Source organism: Pelophylax lessonae (genome assembly GCF_965119305.1).
Source record: "Pelophylax lessonae genome assembly, chromosome: 4".
Classification (NCBI taxonomy): Eukaryota; Metazoa; Chordata; class Amphibia; order Anura; family Ranidae; genus Pelophylax; species Pelophylax lessonae.
Window position 1 is genome coordinate 46,253,908 of NC_138771.1, and position 14,683 is coordinate 46,268,590.

Sequence of the window (14,683 nt, forward strand, 5' to 3'; positions counted from 1 at the left end):
TAAATACATGCATTGCATTAGCCTTGCACCAATCTATTGGTACCAAAGAGTCTCTAAACAAAATGGCAGAGATCAGCTCTTGGGTGTAAGTCATCTTGGTCAGATGTTTCTTTGTCTTTTACCATAATTTTGTCTAACTGTTTCTGGACCATAGCAATTTTAAGCATAACAATTTCAAGCCATTGTAAATAAATTGAGTCTGTGACAATACTATCTACCTTATATTAAACTCCTATGTGTACATAGCTTCATATAGTTTTCTCCTTCTGATGAAGATACTGCAGGCATGAACAATGTGGAGGCCTCAGGTCAGAGCCAGAACACATTATAAAGTTTTATATCATCCAGCTGGTTTGTGAATACTTTCAAACAGGCCAAAGAGAAAATGGGTTGGTATTTCCATGTGCTGCCACCTCCTTGACTGTACCACATCTAATTACAACTAAAATATGTGAAATAATCCCTGCACAATACAGAAAAAAATATAGATAGATAGATAGATAGATAGATAGATAGATAGATAGATAGATAGATAGATAGATAGATAGATAGATAGATAGATAGATAGATCTTACCTCTGTGTTTGAGAGCTAAAAGATAGATAAATATCTATATATATCTATATCTATCTATATCTATATCTATATATATCTATATATATATATATATATATATATATATATATATATATATATATATATATATATATCTATATCTATATATCTATCTATCTATCTATCTATCTATATATATATATATATATATATATATATCTATATATATATATATATATATATATATATTTATCTGTTTCTACTGTGGCAGTTAATGAGTATTAGTTACATTTTCTCTTTGGTTCATATGGTTAATGCAACACACACCTCTGTATTGTGCAGGGATTATTTCACATATTTTAGTTGTAATTAGATGTAGTATAGTCAAGGAGGTATAGATAGATAGATAGATAGATAGATAGATAGATAGATAGATAGATAGATAGATAGATAGATAGATAGATAGATAGATAGATAGATAGATAGATAGATAGATAGATAGATAGATAGATAGATAGATAGATAGATAGATAGATAGATAGATAGATAGATAGATAGATAGATAGATAGACAGACAGACAGATAGACAGACAGATAGACAGATAGATAGATTGTACCTCTGTGTTTGAGAGCTGAAACCAAGGTTGTTTTCCAAATGTAAAAATCTCCCAAAGGATAACTCCAAAACTCCACACATCACTCTCCGTGGTAAATTTTCTATACATAATGCTTTCAGGTGGCATCCAGCGAATCGGTAGCATTGTATGGCCTCCCACCTAAAAGAAAAAAAAGAAACAAAAACATTATTTTTATACCTAGCCTTGAATAGTAAAGTGTATACAAACCCTATACTCATTTGATAGCTTGACTTATCAAATGGCACTTTTCCACTGCAAGTACCGGCTTGGCTCAAACTCAGCACTGCTTGGCCCAGCTCGGGTCAGTTTGCTTTTCCACTGTGTGATACGAGTCGGCACGTTTCAGCACTGTATAGGCTCTACTCGGCTTGGTTTGCTTTTCCACTAAAGTAGTAAGTGGGTGGGATTAAAACTATTCTCTGACCAATTAGTGGCTAGTAGTGACAAACAATCAAGGCTGCATGCAAAGGATTGTGGGATATGGTGTAGGTATGGCCCGCTTGGAACCCCAACCGAGGTGGTACTGTTTAAGCGAGCCGTACCGAGCTGTACCATGTAGTGGAAAAGTGCCGCTGTACCAAACCGTACCGAACCGTTCTTACATGTACCATGCGGTACCATGCAGTGGAAAAGCGCCAAACCGAGCCATACCATGCAGTGGAAAAGCGCCTAAAAAGCAAATATTTTTTTTTTTGGTAATTCTATTCTCTCTTTAGTACAACTGGCCATGCCTGGGGGGGGGTTGTGTTTTTTTAAGTTCTGCAAACATGATATAATGTATAAATATATATTGCAACAACACCTTCATGCTATGAGATATCGGCATCAGTGATCAATAACTGCATATGGCTCTACAAATTTTTGATCAAGGTCAAGGTTTCTCTGGAGCTTAGGTTATAGACTTTGCATTTACAAGGTATAGCAACTTGTAGATGTAAGAAATGAAAACTGGCTTTTAAGCAGTTTTGTATATAGTATGACTGGATGAATACCCGTCTACTCAAATGCAGTTATCTGAGGTTTATGGACAGCTCTTGTCATCTCCTGAGAAACACTCTGCAAGATTAACTTAGATTGTCAAAACCCCTGGAGGGCCCATACACCTGTGTTTTGTAGTTACATCACTTTATTGTTGTTCAGGACTCCACCTAAAACAACATTTAGCCTAAAGTTCACCATCTCTCTAAAGGTCTAAGTACTCCACATTTACAATATTTCCCACTGCTCAAATAAGAAGTGATTAAGTGTGAACAGCTTGAAATAAATATGTCAAAATTACACTTTGCATTGGCATAGCTTGACTCCAAACTACAGATGTTAATTTAGAGTTGCTCCTTGCTGTGTAATACATAGTATATGATGTAACAGAGGTCGTAATTGAAGGCAACTTTGTTTTTGCAAAAGATGGATCCACCATTTGATAACAGCACTATTAAAAAAAAAAAAAAATGTGTCAATGGTGTAAGCAGAAATGAAAATGTCCAGAACGAAGTTCCATCCCGTTTTAAAAAAATAGGATTTGCTACATAACTACTCTACTACTCTGCCTGACATAAAGCCTGCATTCAAGATAAAATAACTTTTTTGTAAACCTTCGAAAACGACATACCTTATTAAATAGTCAACTGTAAAGAATTGATTTGACTGCTGAGACCGCTGCCCTGGATGTCAGCCTATGACATTGTACAATGTTGAACAAATTGATCTTTCTATTGTAGAACGTGATCTACAAAATGAGCAATCTTCAGGTGCTGTCTAAATGATACCTCTTCAATTAAAAATTCTATGAGTAAATGCCAGAATTCTTTGATCAATTCAAAGGTGAACAGTCTTTGCAATATTACAAAATCCAATTAAACTTTTTTTCTTCATTAATGGGTAATGGCTCGGTTTGTATGATAATTTAATTACCCACTGGCTTATTAAAGGGTCAGTCCATTTTAAACAAATATTTCTGCTTTGGAAGGATACTGGTGAGTTCATTCACTCTCAGGAGTCTTACATCTCTAAGGAATGATAGCAGTAAAATATGCAATGCCCCTCTCATAATAAAACTTAATTCCTCTTATCACATTTTAGAATATGTATAATAAAGAAATACCTGACCTGTATAAGTCTGTGACTAGAGGACCTAAAAGCTGGTGAGTGATTCAACATATTTGTATTTTCTCAAGGTATTTTTTTTGTGTTTGAGTTTTCTCAGGTTTTTAAACTTTGGGTTATTGCAGTCGTGATGTTATTCTTTGGGAAAGTCAAAAATCTATCTCCTCCATAATGCTGATATATACACAACATTCTATGCAATTCTACTACCCTCCCCATACTGGATAATACATGGGATAGAAACATAAAATGGGAATATTCTGCTCCACAAAATGGTGAGGGGGGGGGGGGGGGGTCGTATGTTTCTTAACTAAGATTCTTACACAGCCTCTAAAACAGAGTCACCAAGAATTGTTCCATAGTTTCTTTTTTTAGAATTGATAAAAATAGCTGAAATAATGTATGCTTCCCCCCTGTAATATTCCATATATGAGCATGTGATTCTATGTGGGTGTATGTTACTGTAGAACACCCCCCCCCCCCGTCCCAGAGCACCCCCCTATGTGGAGGGCATGTAGTCTGGTATGGTTCTCAACATGGGGCCTGTGTGCCCGGATAAGGGTCTGGTATGGATTCTGGGGGGGACCCCATGCCATTTTTTTCCTTAATTTTTTAATAGCCGGGACCCGGTTATTGTAACCGCGATTCATTATAAATGGGATTTGACTCCTTTTTTTTTTTTTTTTTCTTTAGAAATGTAATTTTTGTTGTAGCAAGATCTATACATTGTACAGATGTGCCATTTTACAGGCACATTAAGGGGACCACCAGACACTATATTTAAAGGAATTTTTCATTTTTATTGTTGCACTTTAAGAATCATTAAAATCATTGCTTCTGAAAAAAACTATTGTTCTTACAATTGTTTTTTTTTTTTTTTTTTTAATTGATACATGTCCCCAAGGGCAGTATCCAGACCCACATACCACTTTTATGTCCAATTACTTGCATACAAGCTCTCAAAATGGGACCTTTTGATTTTTTCTGTTTGGCTCCTATAGACTTCAATGGGGTTCGCTGTTTGAGTTAGAAAATTTTCCCATGTTCGGGAGTTCTGCTGCGAACTGAACAGGGGGATGTTCAGGGCATCCTTATTAGGGGTCAATTTATAAAAATTTGTTGGCTTAATGGCCACACATTCAAGCATGCCCAACAAATTTTGGCAGTAATTTCTTTGATAAACTTTTTCATTATTGCCATCTTGTGGCCAAAATGCAGTATTTCTTTCCGACATACCTCAATGAGAGAATATACAGCATTTTGACAACTAGATAGAGCTGATGCTCACAAGAATTAATCTATTAGAGAAATTACAGCCAACATTCATTGAGCATGCACAAATGGGTGTGACATTCATCGAAATAACAGAAAATTTACTATAAAATACTTACCATCATTTTCCTTTTCTGATGGACTCCATGGCAGCATACGTTTGGGTAGCCCTGCTCTCACTCCTATCCCATAGGACCCCAATCCCATTCATTTTTTAGGCTGAGCCAGAGGCTGCGTTCCATAACTAGCCTACTCATGACTCTGGGAGGGAACTCTTGCTGCCATGGAGTCCACCAGGAAAGGAAAATTATGGTAAGTAGTTGATTGTAAATTTTCTGTTTTCCTGAAAGACTTCCATGTCAGCATACATTTGGGAACTAACTAGCCCAAAAAACAAGGATGAGATGTCAGAAAAGTAGAGTATAAATTATAGCCTAACCGCCCCTAACCGTACCGTACCATTTCCTACATCTGAAGGAGGACCAGGAATAGTCCGGTTTGGTTCGGTTGTATGGACCACTTTCATAATGGAAACACTCAAAATAGCGTACCGTACCGAACTGACCCGAACCGATCCGCTCAGTGGAAACGAGGCATTACTGTCAGATTTGGCCACTGTAATGTCGCAGTCCTGCTAAAAATTGCAGATCGTCACCATTACTAATAAAAACAAAAAAATATTTAAAAAGTCCAAAAAACAATCCCATAGTTTGTAAACGCATTAACTTTTGTGCAAACCAATTAAAATAGATTTTTCGGGATTTTTTTTTAACCAAAAATATGTAGCAGAATACAAATTGGCCTAAACTGATAAAAAAAAAATTGATTTTTTTAATTTTTTTATTGGAAATATTTTATAAAGAAAGAAAGCTCTATTTGTGGGGAAAAAAAGGACATCAACTGTATTTGGGTACAGCATCACACGACTGCGCAATTGTTAGTTAAAATAACACAGTGCCGAATCGCCAAAAAAATGGCCTGGTCATTAAGGGGAGTTGAAGTGGTTGGAAATCAACCCCCATGTCTATAGAAAGGGCCTCAGCAATAAGCTGCACTTGGTTTAATAGAAATTTAGTTATATGCAGTCATACCCTGTTTTGTGTAGCTGATAGGTTCTGATTTAATTATACAACCAAATAATTGTATGCCCATTTTAGCACAGCTAGAACTGCCCTGTGTTTTGCTTGTTTAATAATATATGCATTGTAAATATAAGTTATAAGTAACTATTACTGTAACCCAGGGGCTGTAATTAGTTCCCTCCTATGGTTCAGATCTTAAGACACCTCCATTAATTAAAACTTGGAAGTTTGTGGAGCTTGGTTAATTGGAAACATGCGTTTTTATGAATAATATGTACATATTATAGCAGTATTAGGCACTATTAATTGCATTGTTGTTAATATTATCATTGCGGCTGTGGGCTCATTGTTCTGAAATTGTCTGAGCATTTTTATGAGCTCTCTTTCTTTACTATATTGATAATAGTATACAATAATGGGCCAGGCACCACATGTTCACTCATTATTTGCCTACTGAAGCAAAGGCAAAGATTCAAGAGCTTGTTTGTTTAATGCGTTAGATGTTTGCATAGTGTGGCTAATTAAATACTTGAGATTTGCAAATACTCTGATACAAGGGGGATATCATAAAATTAGTCTTCATTGCTTGAAAATGAAGCATTAATATAATGAGGTCTTGTTCTGATATTGTTATTTGCTTCGAGGAATTTTATACATCTGTGAAGCCTTTCATAGAGATTTTGTGATAAAAAAAACAGCACAAATTGAATTCGGTATGCGTTGCCGCATGCCATAGGACTGCCTACTAACATTCATAGGTTAATATTTGTTTCCATTTTCTGCAACAATAAACAAGCTGTGAAGTCTAATATTTTATCATTTTCTACTTGTCTAGCTTCCAGGATCTTTTTTTTACTTTCCAAATAACATCTTGGTTTGTTAACTGAACCTTTTTAACTTTAATTTCTCAACTTTGAATCAGAATAAGTTCCAAGTGGTGTAATAATCATACATTAACAAATAAGCAAACAAGCAAATCTTTAGGCCCCTTTCACACAGGGGGACCGTTCAGATCCACCTGTCCGTTTTTCAGGCGGATCTAAACGGATGCCCCATGCATCTCTATGGGGCATCGGATGTCAGTGAAGACATGTCCGCTGACATCCGATCCAATCCGATCCGTCAAATCTGGATGGAGGGAAACCCTATTTTCCTTCCATCCAGGGGATCGGATCAGATGAGAATGGACAGACGATCCTTTTTTATCATCTGATTCCCCCATAGAGAACAGCGGGGACCTGACAGCTCCATCTCCGCACACACGCGGAGACATGGCAGCCATCGGCCTGCTCAGCGGGGGATCCACCGCTGAGAAAAACGGAGTCCGCCGACGGACTCCCTGTGTGAAAGGGGCCTTACTGCCATTTATATCTTCTCATTTTTTTTGTTAGTTTATTTTTTCGGCACCTTGTTTGATAGCTATTATGTAATGATTCAATAAGGGTCAAATTGTGTAGCATGTAATGTATGGATAAGCAGAAAAAGACAATGTGGTGGATTTACTAAAGGCAAATAGACTGTGCACTTTACAAGTGCAGTTGCTCCAGAGCTTAGTAAATGAGAGGGATCTCTGCTGACTTCTATCATCCAATCACGTGTAAGCAAAAAAATGCTCTTTTTTTTAATTGTCCTTGCATGTGATTGGGTATTCTTTGTAAAGTGACATTTTTACCTCTATTACTAAGCTCTGGAGCAACTACACATGCAAAATGCACAGTTTGTTTACCTTTAATAAATCAACCCCACTGTATACATTGAAATAAAAACATCGAACAAACATTATATAAGGCAATCAAAAACATTTAAATACAAATAGATTATGTGACTGGAAATTGAAGATAACTGCCAATATTACCTCAACGCAAGTTAAACGCTGCATACATATGCACCGCATTGCAAGAGTTTTGTGAAGTTAAAGTGACGCTAAACTCAGGTTTAAAAAATTGTATATGGGAGGTGCTACCAAATCTAACGTTAGCTGATCTGACAATAGTTTGGATCCAACGCCTGCCCAAACTGACATTCTTCCCTGCCGAAAATTCCTAGGGATGTCATACTGAGGATCCATTTTTTCCAAGTTAAAGAGCCGCTCTTAGAAGCCTTTAGACATCCCTCTCAACTTCCTGAGCAGGCCTCCCATCTACGGCTACTACCTGACCTTTCCCAATACACCCTCCAGCAAAGGAAAAAATCTACTTTACGTCACAAAATCGCTTAGAAATAACAATATCCCTTACAAGTGTAAAAAATTGTATATGGGTTCTTAATTGAAAAAAAAAACCCTTTGTATTGCTCTCAGCATCCTCCAAATTCAGTTTTTTTTTTTGTTGCTGTTCTGATCTGACTTCCATAGTCCCACTGTATGTAGCCTCCCTCTCTTGCTCGCTCCCGAGACAAACAATGGACTATGGAGTTTGTAGTCTACATAGAGCAGTGCACATGAGTGCAATCAACATATGGTGCTTGTTCCAAACCAAATAGAAGTAAGGGGAAACAGGGGAGAGGTTCAGGAGCTCATGGAGGATGTTAACGGCAGAAAAACACAGTAAGAAACAATTTTATTAAAAATAGATTGCTGGTGCATTCAAGCGGTTGGAAGGGGTCTTTTTTTAATTAAAATAATAAGCATGGTATACATACCTGCTCTGAGCAATAGTATTACACAGAGCAGCTTGGAACCTGCTCTGCTGATTTCCCTAGCCAGTGGTCTTGGCTCCTTCTCTTTTCTATGTGCCAGCATACAAAGCTTCTTCCTGTGGTGGCACACCTGCAGCCAGCCCCTGAGCAGGGCTGTGTGCATCCATGGACACACATAGTGTGGCTTGGCCCAGCCCCTGGTTTCTTCTCACTGATTTTATTAAAAGCAGCAGGAGCCAATGGCTCCCACTGTTGTCTCTGAGCCTGTAATAAGAGAGAGAGACCAGCGGTGCTGCAAACAGGCACAGCGTTGGATCGAGATAGAACCCAGGTATAAAAAAATGAAGGTGAGGGTGGCCATCCAACCAGTAGGACATTTTTTTTACCCTAATGTAGGGAATTCAATAAGGTAAAACATGTTTAGATTTTAGAACCACTTAGGGTAGTATTGATTATTTTTGGAGAATAAGGATATTGTTTGGTGTTACTTTAATATTTTGAAATTCCATTCTATTCCTCACATTCTGTTATACGATGTACAGGGGCTTTTCATTATCAACCCAATAAAAAACAAAAAGCGAAAAAACAAAAAAGTATGATAAGTGGTTAGACAAGGCACTGTACACCATAAGGTTACACATATCAAAAAGTATCCTAGGTCATCCACCTGGCACATATGATTGAATCCAGTACTAGATTACATGTGATCTAGATCTATCTTCCTACCAATTATATGTTCCCCACAATATAGAGCCACTGTTGTCAGAACATGATTTTGGCACAGTGGTCAGCAGGGTAGCAGATCTTTCCTTAGGTCAGAAGGTAAAAAAGAAAATGGCTCCTGCTAAAAGATTTATGGACTGTATGGAGCTTACATAAATAAAAACCCTTATAGGGAGGCCACTGCCTTTTGCTTATGGATTCCTGATATGAAAGGACAAGGTTGCCATTTTTCAGGTTAAATGTATCTTATGAGCTGTAGCAGAGATGAGCCTTAAGTCAATTCAATTATCTTTATTTACCTATGGCCCAGTTCTGCTACAGTGCATAGTTAACTACATTGTCATGAGGCCTAGCTCTGTTACAGTTTATATGTAACTGCATTGACCTAAGGCCCAGCCCTGTCATTGTTCATAGGTAACTAAATTGATCTAATGCTCAGCTCTGCTACAGTTCATATGTAACTACCATGACTTAAAGCCTAGCTCTGCTACAGTGTATAGGTAACTACATTGACCTAAAACCTGTCTCTGCTACAGTCCATATGTGACTACAGTAAATTTACCTAAAGTCCAACTCTGATACAGTTCATATGTAACTACATTGACTTAAGGCCCGGCTCTGCTACAGTCCATATGTAACTACATTGCCTCTAGGCCCAGCTCTGCTACAGCTCATAGGTAACTATATTGACCTAAGGTCCAACTCCGCTACAGTTCATAAGTAATTACATTGACTTAAGGCCCAGCTCTGCTCTAGTTCATAGGTAACTACGTTAACCTAAGACCCGACTATGCTACAGCTCATACAGTAGGTAACTATATTGACCTAAGGTCCAACTCTGCCACAGTTCATAGGCATTTACATTGACCTAAGGTCCAACTCTGCTACAGTTCATAGGTAACTACATTGACTTATGGCCCTGCTCTGCTACAGTCCATATGTAACTACATTGACTTAAGGTCCAGCTCTGCTACAGCTCATAGGTAACTATATTGACCTAAGATCCAACTCTGCTACAGTTCATATGTAACTACATTGACTTAAGACCCAGCTCTGCTACAGCTCATAGGTAACTATATTGACCTAAGGTCCAACTCTGCTACAGTTCATAGGTAACTACATTGACCTAAGGCCCAGCCCTGGCACTGCTCATAGGTAAATAAATTGATCTAATGCTCAGCTCTGTTACAGTCCATATGTAACTTCATTGACTTAAAGCCTAGCTCTGCTACAGTTTATAGGTAACTACATTGACATAAGGCCCGGCTCTGCTACAGTCCATATGTAACTACAGTATATTGACCTAAAGTCCAACTCTGCTACAGTTCATATGTAACTACATTGACTTAAGGCCCAGCTCTGCTACAGCTCATAGGTAACTATATTGACCTAAGGTCCAACTCCGCTACAGTTCATAAGTAATTACATTGACTTAAGGCCCAGCTCTGCTCTAGTTCATAGGTAACTACGTTAACTTAAGACCAGACTATGCTACAGCTCATACAGTAGGTAACTATATTGACCTAAGGTCCAACTCTGCCACAGTTCATAAGCATTTACATTGACCTAAGGTTCAACTCTGCTACAGTTCATAGCTAAATACATTGACCTACGGTCCGACTCTGCAACAGCTCCTATTAAACTATATTAACCTAAAGTCCGGCTCTGCTATAGTTCACGTGTAACTACATTGATCTGAGGTCCAGCTGTACTACAGTTGATAGGTAGCTACATTTACCTAATGTCCAGCTCTGCTACAGGTCATAGGTAATTACAATGACCTAAGGCCCACCTCTTCTACAATTCATATGTAACTCCATTGACCTAAAACCCATCTTTGCTAACTCTAGTAACAATTAAGAGTATCAAACAATATTGCTTCCTCTTTTCTTTCCCTGTCTCCTTGAACTCAAGGACAAATATTCATGTGACTTAATCTTTCTACTAATTTCATCTGGGCAGTCAAGCCTGCTAAACCATAAAAATAGGCCTATCATTAAATTCAGCTGCAGCCAATATGGATGCTTTCTGCACCGAGAAACCTTCAAAGCTGTATATTTTCTTTTATTAATAAAGGAATACTAAATGTGTCTCTCAGTAGCTGTGACCAATAGCTTTCATAAGAACCCCCTCCTCCTAGACTTCTGTTTGATTACAGTACATCATTTCATTAATAAGATTCTGCAATACGGAAAAGTTAAATACATACAAATGCTCTATGCTTGGATGATTTTTTCAAGTCAAAGATCATTTCAGTTTACTTAGACGCTCAGAACGCTATGCTAAATACCTAGAGTTATTTTATTTAATGGCCACACTTTGCGATGTGCATCTTAGCAATTGCATACATAACGGCAAAGACTAATTGGCTGCATGCCTCTTATTTCCCTGATAGAAGTGAAGTGCACCCATAGTGGAATGATAGGTGAATCTAGAGTAAAAAGTCAGATAATTAGAAATTCACAGACAACCTAACAAGGTAATGTAATTAAATGGAATAATACACTGCTTTATTTAGTGTACAATAAAAGCTTTTTATAACCTGTAGTGAAAATGCCCAGAGAAAAGCAGACACAGAATGCAAATCACATTTATAAAAGCTGAAGCACCAAGTTTGTTCTACAAGGATGGATGACCCCAATGCAAAAAAATAGTGGAAGGGGCATTCTGCAAATGCATGTACAGTTCTTACTATCCATGTGCAGTAATAGCCCTTTGCAGGCATTTAACCACTTAAGCCCTGGAAGATTTTACCCCCTTCCTGACCAGGGGGTTTTTTGCGATTTTTTACTGCGTGATTTTAATGGACAATTGCGCGGTCATGCAACGCCGTACCCAAACAAAATTGACGTCCTTTTTTTCCCACAAATAGAGCTTTCTTTTGGTGGTATTTGATCACCTGTGCGATTTTTACTTTTTGCGCTATAAACAAAAAAAGAGCGACAATTTTGAAAAAATAACAATATTTTTCACATTTTTTTATATGAAATTCCCCCCCCCCCCAAAAAAAATTTAAAAATCTAAATGTTTTATCATTTTAGGCCAATTTGTTTTCTGCTACATATTTTTGGTAAAAAAAATCGCAATAAGCGTATTTTGATTGGTTTGCGCAAAAGTTATTGCGTTTACTAACTAAGGGAAAGATTTCTGTCGTTTTTGGTGTTTTTTTTTTTAACGAGTAATGGCGGCGATCTGCAATTTTTTTGCGGGACTGCGACATTGCCGCGGACAGATCGGACCCTTGACTGACATTTTTGACACTTTTGGGGTTACCAGTGACATTACTACAGTAATCAGTGCTATAAATATACACTGTTACTGTAAAAATGACACTGGCAGGGAAGGGGTTAATTTCATTGGAGAGGGAGGGGTTAATGTATGCCTGGTGCTTACTGACATGTGTGGGGGGAGGTGACTATGTGACACAAGGACAGATCGCAGGTTCAGCTATGCACAAGCGGGCGGATCTCCAGACTCCCGCTGTGACTCAATACAGCGGGAGCGAGCGTCCAACGGTGTGCGTGCGCCGCCGAGAAGATGGAGTGTCTGGCGACGTAGGACAATAACGAACCACTTTGCCGCAGTAGAGCTCTAGTGAGCAGTGGCAAAGTGGTTAAAGTGGCATTAAAGCCCAAACCAAAAATTCAATATATTGCAGCTTATCAATGATTAGATGTGGTGGCTGCACTAGTTTTCCTCTTTTAAGCCGGCCATACATGTATTGACATTCGGCCAGTTCAGCAGGGTCTGGCCACATTTTGATCCGTGCATGGGCAGGCTGATTGTAGCCAAGTTGGTCCATCTGATTGTACCCAAGTTGGTCCATCAATCAGTTTGGTACAACCAGCCTGACATGATTTTTTTACATTGTAGCTGGTAGCAGTATTCATTGAATTCTGCCAGGTGGGGAGCTTTTCCACCCGGCACCCTCCGCTGGCAGAACACAATAGCGCTGCAGGAGACATTCTCCCATCAACACTGACTGTGTTGATGGAGGAATCCAGCAATTTTCTTTCCTTACAGCCATGGTGGAAAAAAATAAATTACATCATCTATGGCCTTCTTTAGACTTGGTTTCCTTTTGTTTTCAGCTGGTGATCTGGCCAGTAACAAACCTCCTGTAAGAACTGGTAAGCTGCAACAAAAAAAAAATGTTTTCTTTTGGGTTTAATACCATTTTAATTATTAAAAAGTATAGTAACCCATAGCAGCCAACTATAAGCTCATTATAGGAACATCAAATCTGATTGGATGCTATAGGTTTGATTTACTAAAGGCAAACAAGGGAATTTGCCCCAGAGTTCAGTGAATAAGGTTACATTTCACTTTGCAAAGAATACCCAATCATGTGCAAGAAAAAAAAATATTTGCACATGATTGGATGATGGAAGTCATTAGAGCTTCAACTCATTCATGTTCTGAGGCAAATTCCCTTGCAAAGTTCAAGTTCTCTTGGAAAGTGAACAGATTATTTGCAGTCGGTAAATCAACCCAAATAACTGCATACTAAACATCATTGCTTATCCAAAGAGGTAGAGTGCAAAGTGCAGTAAGGACTCCTATGGGTTATGGTGCTTTGTGGATCATAATTGTTACATACAACATATTGAACTCAAACTTAAGCAAAACATTTAGTTTTCTATTTTATAGGGTAGAGGAGGGTTATGACTTCTGTAAAATTGTTATTGCTGTCTTTGCCCTTACTTTGGAGGGGGGGGGGGGGGGTCCCCACACTTTCTCACATAAAATACATTAAAGGCATCAAAGACACAGGAAGTAAGGTTGTATCTCTCCAATGTGGACACATTTAGGGGACAGCTGATAACTGTGTGTGTCTTCCTGTCCTAGTAACAAACATCTACCTCCTTTTCAGTCCTTGTAATACCGTGAAAGGAAGAGGGATAAAATCCCCTAATGGAGTCACATTCAGCAATAAAAGCTGAAATAGCCATGTTCTAATCCTTACCCACAATGATGTTTTGGTGCCTGAAGATCAGTACCGATAGATTTCAGTGAAGGGCTCTGGGCACACAAACCAATGTCCTCATTTCAGGTCCCCTCGCAGTAAGCCTATAATTAACTCTTCTACTTACCTTCCATAACATGAAAGTAACTCCTTTTTTATGTACCCCTATCTCCTGCACCAAGGTCCTCTGCAATGAAGGACAATCCTTCTTTGGCAAAAGATACCAGGACCATGGTCTCACTGCAAGAAGCTTCTAATTGGCTTTTCCACCTGATCCATGAACCTACTTGGCTGAAACTGGTCTTTAAATAAATACAGCTGTTTTCAATAGCATATTACACATGTTGAAAGGATTTCACAGTTACATTTGAAAGCTTATGATCACCTTCATGCTTCCCCACGAAAGTGGAGTTACCCTTTAAAGTTCAAGGCAATTGGCAGCATGGTATAAAATTGCATGAAGCTACTATCAGAGAACAGTTCACAGAAGAACGGGCACATCTGCTAATGCCCAACGGAATCTCAAATTGGCAGATTGTAATTCGCTAATGCAAATGCGCATGCGCGCATGAGTGCGAACTGCTGTAAAGATATATGTGCAACTGCCAAGGTGCACGCAATGCGTGAAATATTCTGGCACCCAGTGACCTATTCAAAGCCAGCAGAATGAGCCACTAGTTGCTAGATGATCTCCCGCTTCCCCATGTG

At 38.4% G+C, this 14,683-nt stretch overlaps 1 protein-coding gene across 3 annotated transcripts in view; it reads right to left on the reverse strand.

The window, feature by feature from the left end:
• The window catches only part of NTRK3 (neurotrophic receptor tyrosine kinase 3), a 1,045,167-nt gene that overhangs the window by 5,586 nt on the left and 1,024,898 nt on the right, over positions 1-14,683 (reverse strand). For all 3 annotated transcript variants that reach the window (XM_082254695.1, XM_082254693.1, XM_082254694.1), the window contains one exon: positions 1,172-1,330. In XM_082254695.1, the coding sequence (XP_082110821.1) occupies positions 1,172-1,330 (159 nt within the window). The remainder of the gene's footprint in view (positions 1-1,171; positions 1,331-14,683) is intronic.